Source organism: Chanodichthys erythropterus, chromosome 10 (genome assembly GCF_024489055.1).
Source record: "Chanodichthys erythropterus isolate Z2021 chromosome 10, ASM2448905v1, whole genome shotgun sequence".
In the NCBI taxonomy this organism is placed as follows: domain Eukaryota; kingdom Metazoa; phylum Chordata; class Actinopteri; order Cypriniformes; family Xenocyprididae; genus Chanodichthys; species Chanodichthys erythropterus.
The window spans coordinates 17,728,320-17,742,625 of record NC_090230.1 but is presented as its reverse complement, the minus strand read 5'-3'; the positions used below and the strand labels follow the sequence as shown (position 1 = coordinate 17,742,625).

Here is a 14,306-nt window from a genome sequence, read left to right as displayed (position 1 = left end):
GATTGAGAACCTTTGGAGTCTCAATTTAAAACACAAACAGACCATATACGCTTCGGCACATTTTAAGTGAACAAGGTAAGGTAAAAACATGTCCTTTTTACCAGTGTTTTTCCAAGCTGGAGCATTATGTCCGAGGTCATCTTAAAGGTGCATTCAGTAAAAAAACACAAAGAAACAAATAACATTTGAGAAATATAACAGTTGATGAAGACTCGAGATTTATTAGTCTTCGAGAAAAAGTTTTATTCTAAACGGAGCGGGTCGCCCTCATATGGGTGCCACCAGAGCCGTTAAGTGCCACCATTTTGAGATTGCATGACCAGCTGTCATCCAATTCACATATTTAATAATAGTAATAATAATAAACAGTGCTCAGGGCACTTTAAAGCATAATCATAAAAGTTCATGTAAATAAAACAAGCAAACCAAGCAATATAATAATACATTACTGACACTGCATAATAATGGAGCCTGAGTCAACATCATAAAATAAGTATAAAGTGTTCATTCTCTGCTGGAGGTGATGAAAGAAATCTTAACAGCTGAAACCACCTACAAGGAGCAAAAACTCATTGAGATTTTGAATGTTCATCATCCAAGAATGTTCATTATGAATGTATGTGATGGATGAGATGGAGAACAACAGTAAAAAAAAAATAAATAAATAAAAGTTTTAGTGTGAAGCAGCAGCAGATAGTGAACATTTCATACATTCGGGGCAGTAGATGTCAGTATAACGTCCAAATCCAGTGATTCAATTGGCACAAATCAAAAGGCAGCTTATTTATTATAATAAAAAACTACACCATTTAAATCCATTGTCCCAGAATTTAATTTTAAAAAATTAAGAAAAAAGAAAAGGGAAAAAAAGGACACAAAAAACAAATTTGATACAAAAGCAGTTATGTGAATTTTATTGCCCTGATTCTTGGACTGGTTTCCTAAAGCTTGAATAAACTTCCTCTCCAGCTGCAACATCTGCTGATGCCCCCTGCACAAACAAAACCAACAATATCTGGTCAAAATTATGCATTAACAACATACACATTACATATATAGTGGACTGTATGAGTGTTTAGTAGTGATATATGGCATATTACGTATATGATACGTTGTGCATCCTATGTAATTGCTTCAGGTTTGATGGGATATAGAGGCACAATGTAATATTGCACATGCACTATTGACTGTACATAGAAGAACAAAAACACACAAATACAACACAATCACAAGCAATTCAACATAACAAATTATTATAACCAAATGAACAATCATATAATCAAAGAATCATAATATCAGCTGTAATGACAGACATACGATGATAAACTTGCGAAGCGTAACCTGCAGCTTGAGGTCATTTCGAACAGCCCATCTCCTTTTAGTGCACATTAAGTGCTGCAATGTTTGAATTAAAGGAACACAAAAATAGTTTAATAAAAATGTAAGACATGTTTATAACATTTTTATATATATTATATCATATATAACCCTAACCCACACTATATGGAGAAAAGTTAAGGAACACCTGACCAATTAGATCAACAGGTACTGTAATGACATTTCATTCTAAACACACAAAAATTAAAATGGAGTTGGTCCCCTCCTTTCTAGCTATAATAGCTTCCACTCCAGTTTATCCCAAAGGTGTTCAATGGGGTTGAGGTCAGGGCTCTGTGCAGGCCAATCAAGTTCTTCCACACCAAATTCATTCAAATTCATGTCTTTATGAACCTTGCTTTATGCACTGGGGCACAGTCATGCAATGCTGGAATAGAAAAGAGCTTTCCCCAAACCGTTCCCACAAAGTTGGAAGCAGAGCATTATCCAAAATGTGGTGGTATGCTGAAGATTTCCCTTCACTGGAAGTAAGGGGCCTAGCCCAACCCCTGAAAAACAGCCACATACTGTACCATTATCCCTCCTCCACAAAACTTTACAGTTGGAACAATGCAGTCAGGCAGGTAACGTTCTCCTGGCATTCGCCAAACCCAGACTCCCCTATCAGACTGTGTGGTTTGCATTTAGCTGCTTAGCCATGGAAACCCATTCCATGGAGCTCCCGCCACACAGTTTATGTGCCAATATTAATGCCAGTGGAAGTTTGGAACTCTTCAGCCATAGAATGAGCAGAGCGCTGGTGACCTTTAAGCACCAAGCACCTCGGCACTCTGTGACTGGTTCACTCTGTGACTTTGTCATCTTGAGTGTCATGGCTTGGAGTTGCTGCTTGTTCCTAAATGCTTTCACTTTCCAATAATACCACTTACTGTTGACTATGGAATATTTAACAGGGATGAAATGTCTCAAACTGACTTATTAAAGGTGGCATCCTATCATAATACCATGCTTGAATTCACTGAGGTGTGTCCAAATACTTTTGTCCATATAGTAGATATAATATAGACTATTGTTCAAAAGTTTGGGGTCAGTAATATTGTTTTTTTTTTTTAAATAAATTCATAATACTTTTATTTAGCAAGTGTGCATTAAATTGATCGTAATTACCAGTGTTGGCGAAAGTTATTTTGAAAAGTAAAGCATTACAATATTGCGTAACTCCCTTAATTGCGTTAGTTACTTTTTAAGAAAAGTAATGCATTACGTTACTTTTGTGTTACTTTTTTTCACCTGTTCTTGTTTTATAACAAAAAAAGTTTTATTTGGGGGCAAATGTAAAGGCGATTTTACACCAAAATTGAAATAATAAGGCTGAAGGAAATGCAAATTCACACTTGTAACATTAGAGGGCGCAGCTCAAACAAACCTTTCAGCTGTGCTGCCATTCTTGACTGCAGAAGAATAGGATGCAGGGAAAGAAAGTTTAACACCTTATTCAATAAACATAAAAATTCTAAAGTCATTTTTGCTTATGGTTTAACTGAATCATTGAAGGTCAACAGCAAGCATATTGGTCAATAAAGTGAGATTAAATGCATGAAGATATGTTTTATTAAACATTTAATCATTGGAGGTTTGCATAGTATTCTGATTTTTCATTTCAGATTTTATTCATTTTGAGGAATTCTGAATCATTTTTGTGCAAGGTAGATGAGTAAATGCATGTTTAACGCCCCTGCACTTTACATGGGGACAGGAGATCTGTCAGTCAGTAAATGGAAAAACAAATGAACTTGTGTTATTTATTTGAAAAAGTAACTTGAGTTACGTAATCAGATTACTTTTTTCAAGTAACTTGTATTGTAACGCAAGTTTCTTGTAATGCTTTACCCCCAACACTGATAATTACATTTATAATGTTACAAAAGATTTCTATTTCAAATAAATGCTTTTCTTTTGAACTTATTACCAAATCAAAGAATCCTGGGGGGGAAATGTATCATGGTTTCCACAAAAATTCTGAGCAACATAATGGTTTTCAACATTGATAGAGTTTTGCCGATAGACGACAGTCAGAGATATGATGCCTTTGATGATATTAAGACCTTAATCGGCTTGTTTTCCCATTAATGTATTAAATTAGTATTATTATTATTATTATTAGGCTATTATTAATCAATATTAAAGAACTACATTTCATTTTCCTTCCCTAAAAAGTTTACAAAAGACTACAAAACTACATCCCACATCAAAATTGAATTGTGAGATGCTTGTTATAAGGGAGTCATTCTTATACAGTTATAGTTTAAGCCCAGGTGAAAATGGCATTGTTACTCAGCATTTTGTTTCCATAGCACATTAACAAAACATTTTAATGACACAAATAACAATACAATTACAAATAATTTTCATTAATGTATGGTCCACAAGAGAAACATTAAGCCAATCAATTAAATTGATATGCAGTTATCAGCACTGGGGTAGATTCATCTCTCGTCATGTGCCGTGCAGTGTCAGATGCCAAAAGCTCTGTCAGTTTGTGTTTCACTTTCGCTTTCAGGGAATAATTGACTGTGCTTTTGGGTGAAATGTTTCTATGTAACGTGATTTTTCTTTATCACCAACTCCATCTTTGAGAACAAAATGTTAGAAAAAGATTCTCAAATCTCCTGCAATAATAAAACTAAGTAAGTAAATAATTAAATAAATGAGTAAATTAATGATCAAACAAGTAAACTTCTGCACAAGCATAAGATAATTCTTTCAAAAACATAAAAAATCTTGCCAAACCCCAAATTTTTGAATGACATCGTGTTTGTCCATTAAGTTATTTATGTATTTATTAGAGTAAAATAACGTCTAAATGATGGATAGAAAAATCAGTTGATACTTGCCTCATTCCCTTGATTAGCTCCAAGTGTTTTCACATCTATCTGAGGAGGCGGCACATTGCTTACAGGCTCACTTCCATCTGGACTCTGTGTGTCTTTCTGCTCCTTTTTGTCCGCAGTAGATGCATTTTTCTCCTTTTCCTCAACTTTCACTTCAGGCTCTGCATTTTCCTTTGTACCAGAGTCCACCTCCTGTGTCCGCTGCAGCAAATCAGTCTCGTCATCACTGGACATGTTACCTGCAGGAAGCACAGTCTCTACTCGGACCCTCTGGGTTCTTCTGGGTGTTTCGGCAAATTCCTGTTGGAGTTCCATGCTTCTGTTCTCCTGTGGAGCATAAGCATCTCCTGCCCTGAAGACCTGGTCACCTCTGTTTCCTGCTGGGTTCACCCTGTTCCCATTGCCCTGGCGTATTTGTAGTGGCTGTGGGGCATCTCCCCCTTCCCAGATGTCCTCATGCTCCCTTAATTGAGGAGCTTGGCGCTGTCCTACCGCAGGAGGGGGCGGGTCCTGTCTCCAGCCGAGCCGGGGCAGACGTACTGCTTGATATACAGCTGCCTGAGCACCTCCATACATAAACAACTGAGAAGAGCAAAGATGCATTAGTACGGATTTATTATTATTATTATTATTATTACAAATAAGAGATTTAACAAGCTTGCTGTTCCCAGCTCTTACACAGATGGCTGCTGTAATGGTAAGCAGTACAGGTATCTGGAGGGTAACTGGTAGATCCTTCAGCAGCGCTCTGAGGAACTCACCGATGCCCTCCCCGATTTGCTTCAAGGGATCTGTGATGAAGCTGGCTATGGTGACTGTGATAGCCTGGAATAAAAACACCACAAAATTCTTATTATGCATTTCATTTTTATCTCCATTGCAGCTCTGATAACTGCTTTTGGAACAATCAGATATCATCAAAAATAAATAATATAATAAGTATAATATGATATAATAAAATGTATGACGAGCGCTTACAGATGATCTATTGCAGATGAAGTTCTGCTCAAAACAGTAATATTGTGACATTATTACAATGTAAAAACAGTTTTGTATTTAAATATATTTAATAAAGATAATTTATTCATGTGATGCAAAGCTGAATATTCAGCATAATTATTCCGGTCTTTAGTGTCACATGATCCTTCAGAAATCAGAATGTTATTTTGCTGCTCAAGAATCATTTATTATTATTATCAGTGTGGAAAACAGTTGTGCTGCTTAATATTTTTGTGAAAACGGTAATACATTTTTTAGATTTGATGAATAGAAACAATTCAAAAGAACAGCATTCATTTAAAATAGAATTCATTTGTAACATTAGAAATGTCTTTATGGTCACTTGAGCAATTTAGTGTATCTGTAAAACATGTTTTTTTTTTTTTTTTTTTTAATCTAAATGGTTTATAGTACTATTTTTTGCAATTACGAAAATTCATTCAATATAACGACTTTAAAATCATAATTTTTTTGGGTATCAACAATATCCATTATCAGTCGACCTCTGGTCTGTAATCAAATTCAAGTTTCTGTCATTGAAAAATAAAAGATACAAACCTTTGTTGGAGGCACAAGCAAAATGGGGTTCACCACTAGGACCTCGTAATATTTTGTGCAAGGATCATCTTGAAGAGTCCATGTCCGTCTGTACCACGCTGAATCAACAAGGAGTTACAACAGTTCACCTCAAAATCATGTCATTATTTACTCAACTTCCTTTAAAATCTGAAGGATTTCCTTACATAGTGCATTTTTGTTCTTTTTGAAGCTTGAAAAGATCTATATGAAGATTCTTCAAAATTCTGAATTCATGTTCCACATCAAATAATTTTTAAATGACAAAAGGTGAATAAACAATTAAATCATTCTATTTTTGAGATCATTCCTTTAACAGAAAGTACATCACCTGATAAACTGCCCTTCCAATCCAGTTGACTTAGCCCAGTGCATTGGCCATTGAAGCTCTCCACTTCCACAATCTTCTTCTTGTGGTCCGCAAAGGCAAGCTAGCCAAAACGGAAATGTTTTAACACACGTTTATGTTTTATTCCCTTCAATAGCTATGTTTCCATCCAAAGTTGCGAACTTAGCATAAATCATTTTAAAGCAGCGTTTCCATCCCATGTTCAAGAGAACATCGAAATCGCCATTTACTGGGAAATTGGCACAAAGTATCCGTAATTAAAAAAAAGGAAGTTGCTGCAATCGATGAAGAAACAGTGGCTGTTTTTTCCTCCATCATTATTGACTTGCGTCTCAGAGTGCGCAGACGAAGCGCAATAAATTCTGCCATGTTATCATGTGTTCGGATGCTGGTGTTTAGGAACACAATCATGTAAGACGCATTTAATCCATTAACTTCTGATGACAGACTTTGAATCAGGCATTTCAGAATGATCAAACAAACATTAAGATGTGCGATGAAACTGGTCCACTGGTTAGTCCAGTTGTCCAATCACATCAACAGTCGAGGCAAAGTCACGCAAGTTTTTTTGTTGTGCATCGAGGGATTTATATGGTAAATGTGTTTCCATCAAAGCATCAAATGAGCGCATTCGTTTTTTTATGCTCATTTCCATCCGGCCTTTTTTTTTTTTATGTTATATCCCAAAATGCGCATAAAAATAGATGGATGGAATCACAGCTATTGTCAACTGTTGAATACCAGTTTAGCAAAAATGTCAGTCAACAGTATTTTGTACAAAAATGATTACCATATAAAGATGGAACCAGTTCCAGATCAAGCTAATAAAAAAGCAAACGGCGAACATTCTCTTGAACTGGATCATCCAGGACACCACAAACCAGAGTTCAGTGCAGATAATGGCTACGACCATCAGAACAATCAAAAAAACCTGTAGAAAAATACATTCATATATTAATATTAATCAAATTATTTCATCATTTATCTCTGAAAGGCTTGTACAAAAACTGACCTTCAGGACCGTATCAACCTCCACATGAAATGTGTCTTCAAAACGCCACTTCCAGGCTTCGTGGTCGTGGTGTTTGAACTTGACCAGAATTTGACTGAGAGCCTCATCCATGGCTCCGGTAGTCCAATCATTCTGCTCATTCAAAAGCTTCTGGATCTCTGCCAGCGATTGCTTGGACAGCTTCACCTCAGCGTCATAGTGCATGGATGTTGTTTCATCATCAGGCTAAAGATTTAAAAAAAAGCAAAAGTTGTGAAACCTTGAAGCCGTGTAGAGTAATATTAGTAGAATTACCTGGAGAAAACATGGTCACATACCAGACCAAGTTTTGATGTTTCTTTAAGGAGCTTGGAAAGGAATCGCTTGAATACTGGAAGACATACTGGCTTTGAAGAGGTGGCTGTCCCCTTCTTTTTGTGTTCATCAAACTAAAACAGATGTAGCAGCAAGAAATTATATTTTTCAATAATCCAAAAAGTGCCAAATAGTACCATGGTACAGTACTAGTCTTCATTACTTCAAAAATACCATGATAAAACCATTGTGTACCAAGTCCAAACAACATGGCAGTACCATTTTTTTAGTAAGGTCTACTTAACACAGGTGTATTTTTTAATATTTGTCACCTCTTTCTGCAAAATTGCTAGTTTATTGCTGCACTCAGATGCATCAGACTGTGGCACATCGCAGGAATCTGAGCTGTATCCCCTTCTCTTGGTTGGCACATTTTGGTAACTGGCAGACTGTAAAACAAAGAAAAAAAAAAAATAGATTCATAGAAATGGTTAGAATGTGATGTACGTTTAAAATTCCTGCACAAAATGACAGTGCTTGAAAAACCTTAAATGAATCACACTTTGTCAACATGTCAGAATAATGACAGTTCAGTTGTTTCCATCCAAAAGAAATGTTTTAACCGAGGTGGAGTGACATTAACCTTTTAACCGAGGTGTGTTAATCTTTTGTCGCGGGCGAATTCCAGATATTTCAACAAGATTCCATGCAAAATTCATATATAGATACACTACTGACAATAGACAATGGACACTTTTTGCCTGTGAAATTGCATCTGAATTACGCTAATGTGACCACACTTGAGAGTTTGAGAGAGTTGTTGACTCAAGAACCACTCGTGCCAATTTGCTAAAAAAAAAAAGTCAGATTTGTGAACCAAAAAAAAAAAAAAAAAGATGATTTGTCCATAAGGTAAAGGATTTTCCCTAAAAAATTAAGAAATTTTATTTATGAAAAGCTTTATTAAAAGCCTGAAGCTGGTCACTGCAATTATTTACTTCTTTTTTAACAAAAAAAAAAAAAAAAATTAAATTTAACCTCCTGGGTCCCTCTGTCTATGTACGAGGACATTATATTTTAGTGAATTTCTCTGACACTATACATGTCACAGTTTTTCACAGTCTGAATGTCCTGTAAAGAGCACATTCAGGGCTTTTCAGAGATACCAAATGTTTGGAGTTTTCACCAGGACAACAACAACTTCTCCCTGATCTTTAAAAATGAATGAATTATCAAATTTATCACTCTTATGGAAATATAATTTAAATCTGACTCATTTTCAAATAGTTTGTTAAAAAATTAACATCTCAGGAAAATGATATGGGGTTTCATATCGTTTGGGCAAGTTTCTCTCAAAGTTATGAACAAACGTTCTTCCAGTAACTTTAGTAGAACGTTCACTCTGGTCTTTAATAACGTTCTCAAAACATTAGCACAAAAACATTAGTTTTTACCTCTGTGGGTTTTCTCATGCGCTTTGTCGTTGGGTCGTAGTTCAGCATATCATATGGATCGATCCATGCATCATCTTCCTGGTGGATGTTTGCATTTGCAATAACAAACAGACTACAAAAAATAAGGAAACTACAGATTCCAAACGACGAGCCGCTCGGCACCTTCATAATCCTCACTGGAACAAACAACAATGAGAAAACTCACACTTGCTGTTAAAACTACTGATCAGTTCTCACAAATGAGGTTTGTAAAGTTCAGATTCGCTTTCTCTTTGTTTACAATATGTTAACCAGATCACCTGTTTAACCTACATTATCTTAAATGTACTAAATGCATCTATCTACCGTCTAAATGTTACACACCGAGGAATAAATAAAAAAATAATAGATAAATTGTAGAAAAATCGATCGCACTAGGCAGCAAACATTTCCTTACATGTTGGAAGAGAGCTGTCATATATACTGCCACATAGAAAACCCGCCTAGATCCATTACCGCAATTGCTCAAGATTCAAATACGGTTTCTAAACACTGCACTCTATGTGCAGGCTTCTTCTTCTTCTTGGGTTTATTGGAGGGTGGCAAACAAATTTCTGGTGCATTCCGCCACCAACTGGTATGGAGTGTGGACTACTCATACTTTTAAAAAAGAAATCACATTTCCCTGTGTTATGTTTATATGTGCACTATGTACTATTTTAATGGATTTTCATGAAGCATACAATAGAAATGTATTAATTACAAGTAAAACATTAACATAAAGCCAGGGAATATTAATAAAGTTACAGAAAGAAAGAAAGTGAGGAAACACTGAGTTTAAGAGAGTGAAATAATGGCATCCAAAGTTTCTAGCAATGTATGGGATTTCTAGGACCTGATTGGAATGAACCATCAATCATTAATTTAAGCCTCATGTTGAGTAGCCTATTCATTGAGGCTATAACTTTCTTAATGCACCAGATCATCGAGACTCTGGAGGAGTCATTACTTGTGTATTGTAGATTGCGTCTTTGAATGGGGATTCCCTTCTTTGGCATCCTGTGTTTCCCAGGTTCTTTGATTCACTGGAGGTCTTTTCTCGTTTGTTGTGACGTCTTGGGAAGCCAACCAGTTGGTGTGTTGGTTAATGAATAGAGCGAGTCTCTGTAGTTTGAAGTTTAAAGGAACACTCCACTTTTTTTGAAAATAGGCTAATTTTCCAACTCCCCTAGAGTTAAACAGTTGAGTTTTACCGTTTTCGAATCCATTCGCCGATCTCCGGTTCTGGCGGTACCACTTTTAGCATAGCTTAGCATAGTTAATTGAATCTGATTAGACCGTTAGCATCGCACTTAAAAATGACCAAAGAGTTTTGATATTTTTCCTATTTAAAACTTGACTCTTCTGTAGTTAAATCGTGTACTAAGACTGACGGAAAATGAAAATTATCATTAATATCATTGCACTGCTGCAGCCATGGAACGGCAGCAAAGTTACTTGATTATTACGCCTGAATGAGAGTATAGTTCCTAGCCATATCAGCCTAGAAAATCACAACTTTTTATTTTCCGTCGGTCTTAGTACACGATTTTACAGAAGAGTCAAGTTTTAAATAGGAAAAATATCAAAACTCTTTGGTCATTTTTAAGCGCAATGTTAACGGTCTAATCAGATTCAATGAACTATGCTAAGCTATGCTAAAACTGGTACCGCCAGAACCGGAGATCGGCTGAATGGATTCGAAAACAGTAAAACTCAACTGTTGAACTCTAGGGGAGCTGGAAAATGAGCCTATTTTCAAAAAAAGTGGAGTGTTCCTTTAAGGTGGGCAAAGACTATAGACCCCTTAATCGCCTACGTCACTGTGACGTCATCGCTCTAGCTGGAGGCAAAACATAAATAAGAACTAATAGCGGGTACGCTAAAAGTTTGAGGTTTTGGCGTTAAAATGTCGTCTTGTTGTGTTTTTGGCTGCCAGAATAGAAGGAACAGGACTTTTGGTTCAAAACCAAAGTTTTACCAGATCCCGGCAGACATTCCTTCACAGAAATCAAAAAGATAATTGTGGTTGAAAGCAATACGGCGTACAGACTGGACGGAGACGATCATAAATAATACTCGTGTTTGCAGTGCACACTTTATATCAGGTAAAATAATCGATGCATATGTAATGGTGTGTTGGTTTTATCTAGTTCAAATCAGCAAGTTTCTGTTTTATAGGTGAAAAGTCGCCAACTTTCAGCGCACAAGCTAGCTTAAATGTTAAACAAACATACAGCGATAGATGTGTGCCATCCTTTGAATGGTCTCTTAAAATAATCCACATTGCTAATCATAATTAGCCCAGTGATAGGTTACATTAGACAATAAGCCTTGACAAAATTCCCCGAACCACCCAAAAGTAATTGTCTAGGAAATATCCAAAACTTAAGTTAATTTACAAAAATAGCTGTCAGAGTCCCGCAGAGTCGGTGACTGTACATATTCGGATGTGCATCTATGTTTAATAAATCCCTCCTAAAACATGCTATCTTACGCTTGTCAACATTGAATCCAGCGTCTCTTTTTGCCTCCAGATAAGCCCCGCCCACCAGAAAACGTTGCAATGTTTAAATACTTTTAAGGGGTCTATAGATTCATGGACTGAAACATTGTGGCAAAACTTAACCTAAACACGAGACTCCCAACGGAAAAGAAAAGAAACTAAGAAAAAGAAGAAAACATGATCTTTAAATTTCCCGTTCTAGCAGGGTTTCATTTTGACATGATTTCGATAAAATACATATAATACATTTTACACAGATTTGATTCATACCATAATTTTAGAAATGGAAAATCATTCACACATAGTAAACGCAATACACATCCAATAAACTATTCAATAGTTAGTAACAAATGCATGAATTAAAGCATAATAGTCAACAGGTTGCAGACATAATGTAACCAGGTGATGGTTAAGGGGGTTTAAATACATTTAATGTTTGTGAAGTATATATCTGCGGAGAATATAATGAGAGGTTCCTTTAAGAAATGTCAGGTGGCGTCATCGCGCGTCTGTATGAATGTGCGAGCACTTGCGCGATGAGGAAGTCACAGAGTTACACTGCATGTGTGTGCGATTGCTGTTCGAGTGTAATTTGATATCATCCAGGTACAGATCTTTGTGTATAATGCTTTTACGGAAGTGTATAATTGCTGTTTACTGGAAGATTGCCTCGAATGTCGATTTATGTCCATAGGGAGTTGGATGTTAACGCAGGATTGCGTGGATGTGAGTGTGGCTGAGCTACCGCACTGCATATACAGACGAGGCCTGTTCGCGTGGAAGAAGTGTTATATTAGTGTGTAACATCAGAAACACAGGAAAAAGTGAGTAATATACACACTGTCATTTCAGGTGTATTTAGTGAGTGTTATTGTAGTCTAAATGACTGTGCATTTTTAAGATGTTATGTTTTCTTTATAGAGTGCCACTACCGTATTATTATTGCTGGTGTTTTATTTTTGACATTTTTCTTTATTATTGCACACAAGAAGAGACGACAAATTGTATTTTATATTGTCTTTATTTTGGGGTGAACAATTTGCTGTGTAAGGATATTCTGACATTGTATTTTGGTTTGTTCTGGGTTTTCCACCCCACGTACCTAAACAAAAAGGAATAGAAACTCCTAACAAATTGTAAGGAATAAAATACGAATCTCACTCATATTTGTTGGTCCTGAGTATCATTTTCCTGTGGCCACAATTTTGGTACCAGGAGTGGGGTATTCCAAGAGAGTTGGGAGAATCAAGTTTTTTTTTTCATTGGTGTGTGCAATATAAGGGAAATGTAGTAAAATAATACGGTAGTGGTGAAGAGAAGACTGAAGATTCCTGCAGGCGAGGAGAGACTGTTGCGGCAAGGAGAGAGACGGATCATCGTGGAGCATCGCAGGGCCTAGCTCGATCTCATTGGCCGGGGCTAAAAGATTATTTGACAGCTGTTGCATCGGATCAGAAGGAATTCAAGCACTTATCCTTTTCAGAGTTTTGCATAGAGACTTTTAAGGACTTGAGATTTCACAATGTCAGATCCAGATGATGATCATAGCGGTGCTAATTTAGCAGAACAAATCAGAGATGAAGATCATGGTGGAGATAATTTAACAGATCAAATTAGAGAGTTGCAAAGTAAACATGATCAAGCAATGGCTGCGATTTCCTCACTTAATCAGAGGTCTTATGTGTATGTTCCGAGAGAGAGGCACATATTACCATATTGTGGTGATATGGAGAAAGACGGCAGGTCAGTGGATGATTTTATAGAGGAAGTCGAGCGGGTGCTGCGTGCTAGGCATCAGTCTGACCAAGATCAGTATGATTTTGTTATGTCTCTGTTAAGGGGCACGGCCTTGGAAGAGGTACGTCTTCGCAGTGTTACTGATGATGGGGTTGACGATTTGTTTGAGTACCTCAAGGAGGCGTTTAGAGACAAACGCAGCACACCTCAGCTCCTGCACAGTTTTTACAGCCGAAGACAGTTAGAGGGGGAAAACATAAGAGACTTCTCTCATGCACTGTCACAAGGCCTCAGCTTGGTTTTGAAATGTTCCCCTGGTGCCATTGCGAACGAAACGGTGGCATTGAGGGATCAATTTGTTGAAGGTGTCAGCGATCCATCTCTGCGAAGAGAGCTCCGCAAATTTGTGAGAGACCACCCTGGGTGCACGATGATAGAGGTGCGAGATGAAGCACAGCTTTGGTTCGTAGGAGAGCCCCCAGCGAGTTCAAGAACTACTAAGTCTCGTTGTAGTAGTAACCTGACACAGTGTTCAATTCTCAAGGTGAAAGAAAAAAGAAGTGTCACCTTAGAGGATGTTCTTGAAGTGGTAGCCGAACAAGGCAAAGCAATTAGTGAACTGACTCAAGCCGTCAAAAATCTGGCTGTAAGGGGTGGTAGTACAAGGGTGGAGACCTCTAGGCCTAGGTCACAGCCAAAATTCACTGAGGATGGACAACCAATATGTTTCAAGTGTCAAATCGCAGGACATGTAGCCAAGAATTGCCCACAAAAACAGAGCTCTAGAGCCATGAGATCTGCATCTTCTGGCCCGCAGGGAAACGAGAACCCCCGGTTGTTGTGAGTCGGGCAATTCGGGGGGGCCAGACAGACTCAAAAGATACGCCTTCAACCTGTGACCAGTTGTTGCAACGTGCTGTGGGTACATGTCCTGTGGTAGAGCTTTCAATTTGTGGTGTCACCACTAAAGGTCTCTTGGATACAGGCAGTCAGGTGAGCACAATAACGGAGCAGTTTTTTAGAGACCACTTGTGTGGTAAAGATGACGACATCCTCTCCGTGGCTGGTTGGCTAAAGCTCACAGCAGCCAATGGGCTTGACATACCCTACCTGGGTTACTTAGAGCTTGAGG

General features: G+C 37.4%; 1 protein-coding gene across 5 annotated transcripts; it reads right to left on the bottom strand.

Annotated features, from left to right (window-relative positions):
• Positions 1 to 289: 289 nt before the first annotated feature.
• Positions 290 to 9,475, bottom strand: LOC137027804 (chloride channel CLIC-like protein 1). Of its 5 annotated transcripts, none has more exons than XM_067396337.1 (11): positions 8,914 to 9,389; positions 7,792 to 7,908; positions 7,483 to 7,593; positions 7,166 to 7,390; positions 6,944 to 7,084; positions 6,136 to 6,235; positions 5,787 to 5,884; positions 4,908 to 5,054; positions 4,233 to 4,811; positions 2,765 to 2,789; positions 290 to 991 (listed from the first exon to the last, which is right to left on the bottom strand). In XM_067396337.1, exons 1-11 carry the CDS (start codon positions 9,079 to 9,081, stop codon positions 942 to 944), a joined length of 1,761 nt encoding a protein of 586 aa, XP_067252438.1. In that variant the 5' UTR covers positions 9,082 to 9,389; the 3' UTR covers positions 290 to 941. The 5 variants fall into 5 exon arrangements, with proteins under 5 accessions (XP_067252438.1, XP_067252437.1, XP_067252436.1 ...); XM_067396336.1 differs by lacking the exon at positions 2,765 to 2,789 and having other exon boundaries at positions 291 to 991; positions 8,914 to 9,089; positions 9,350 to 9,475; XM_067396335.1 differs by lacking the exon at positions 2,765 to 2,789 and having other exon boundaries at positions 292 to 991.
• Between the last annotated feature and the right edge of the window lie 4,831 nt (positions 9,476 to 14,306).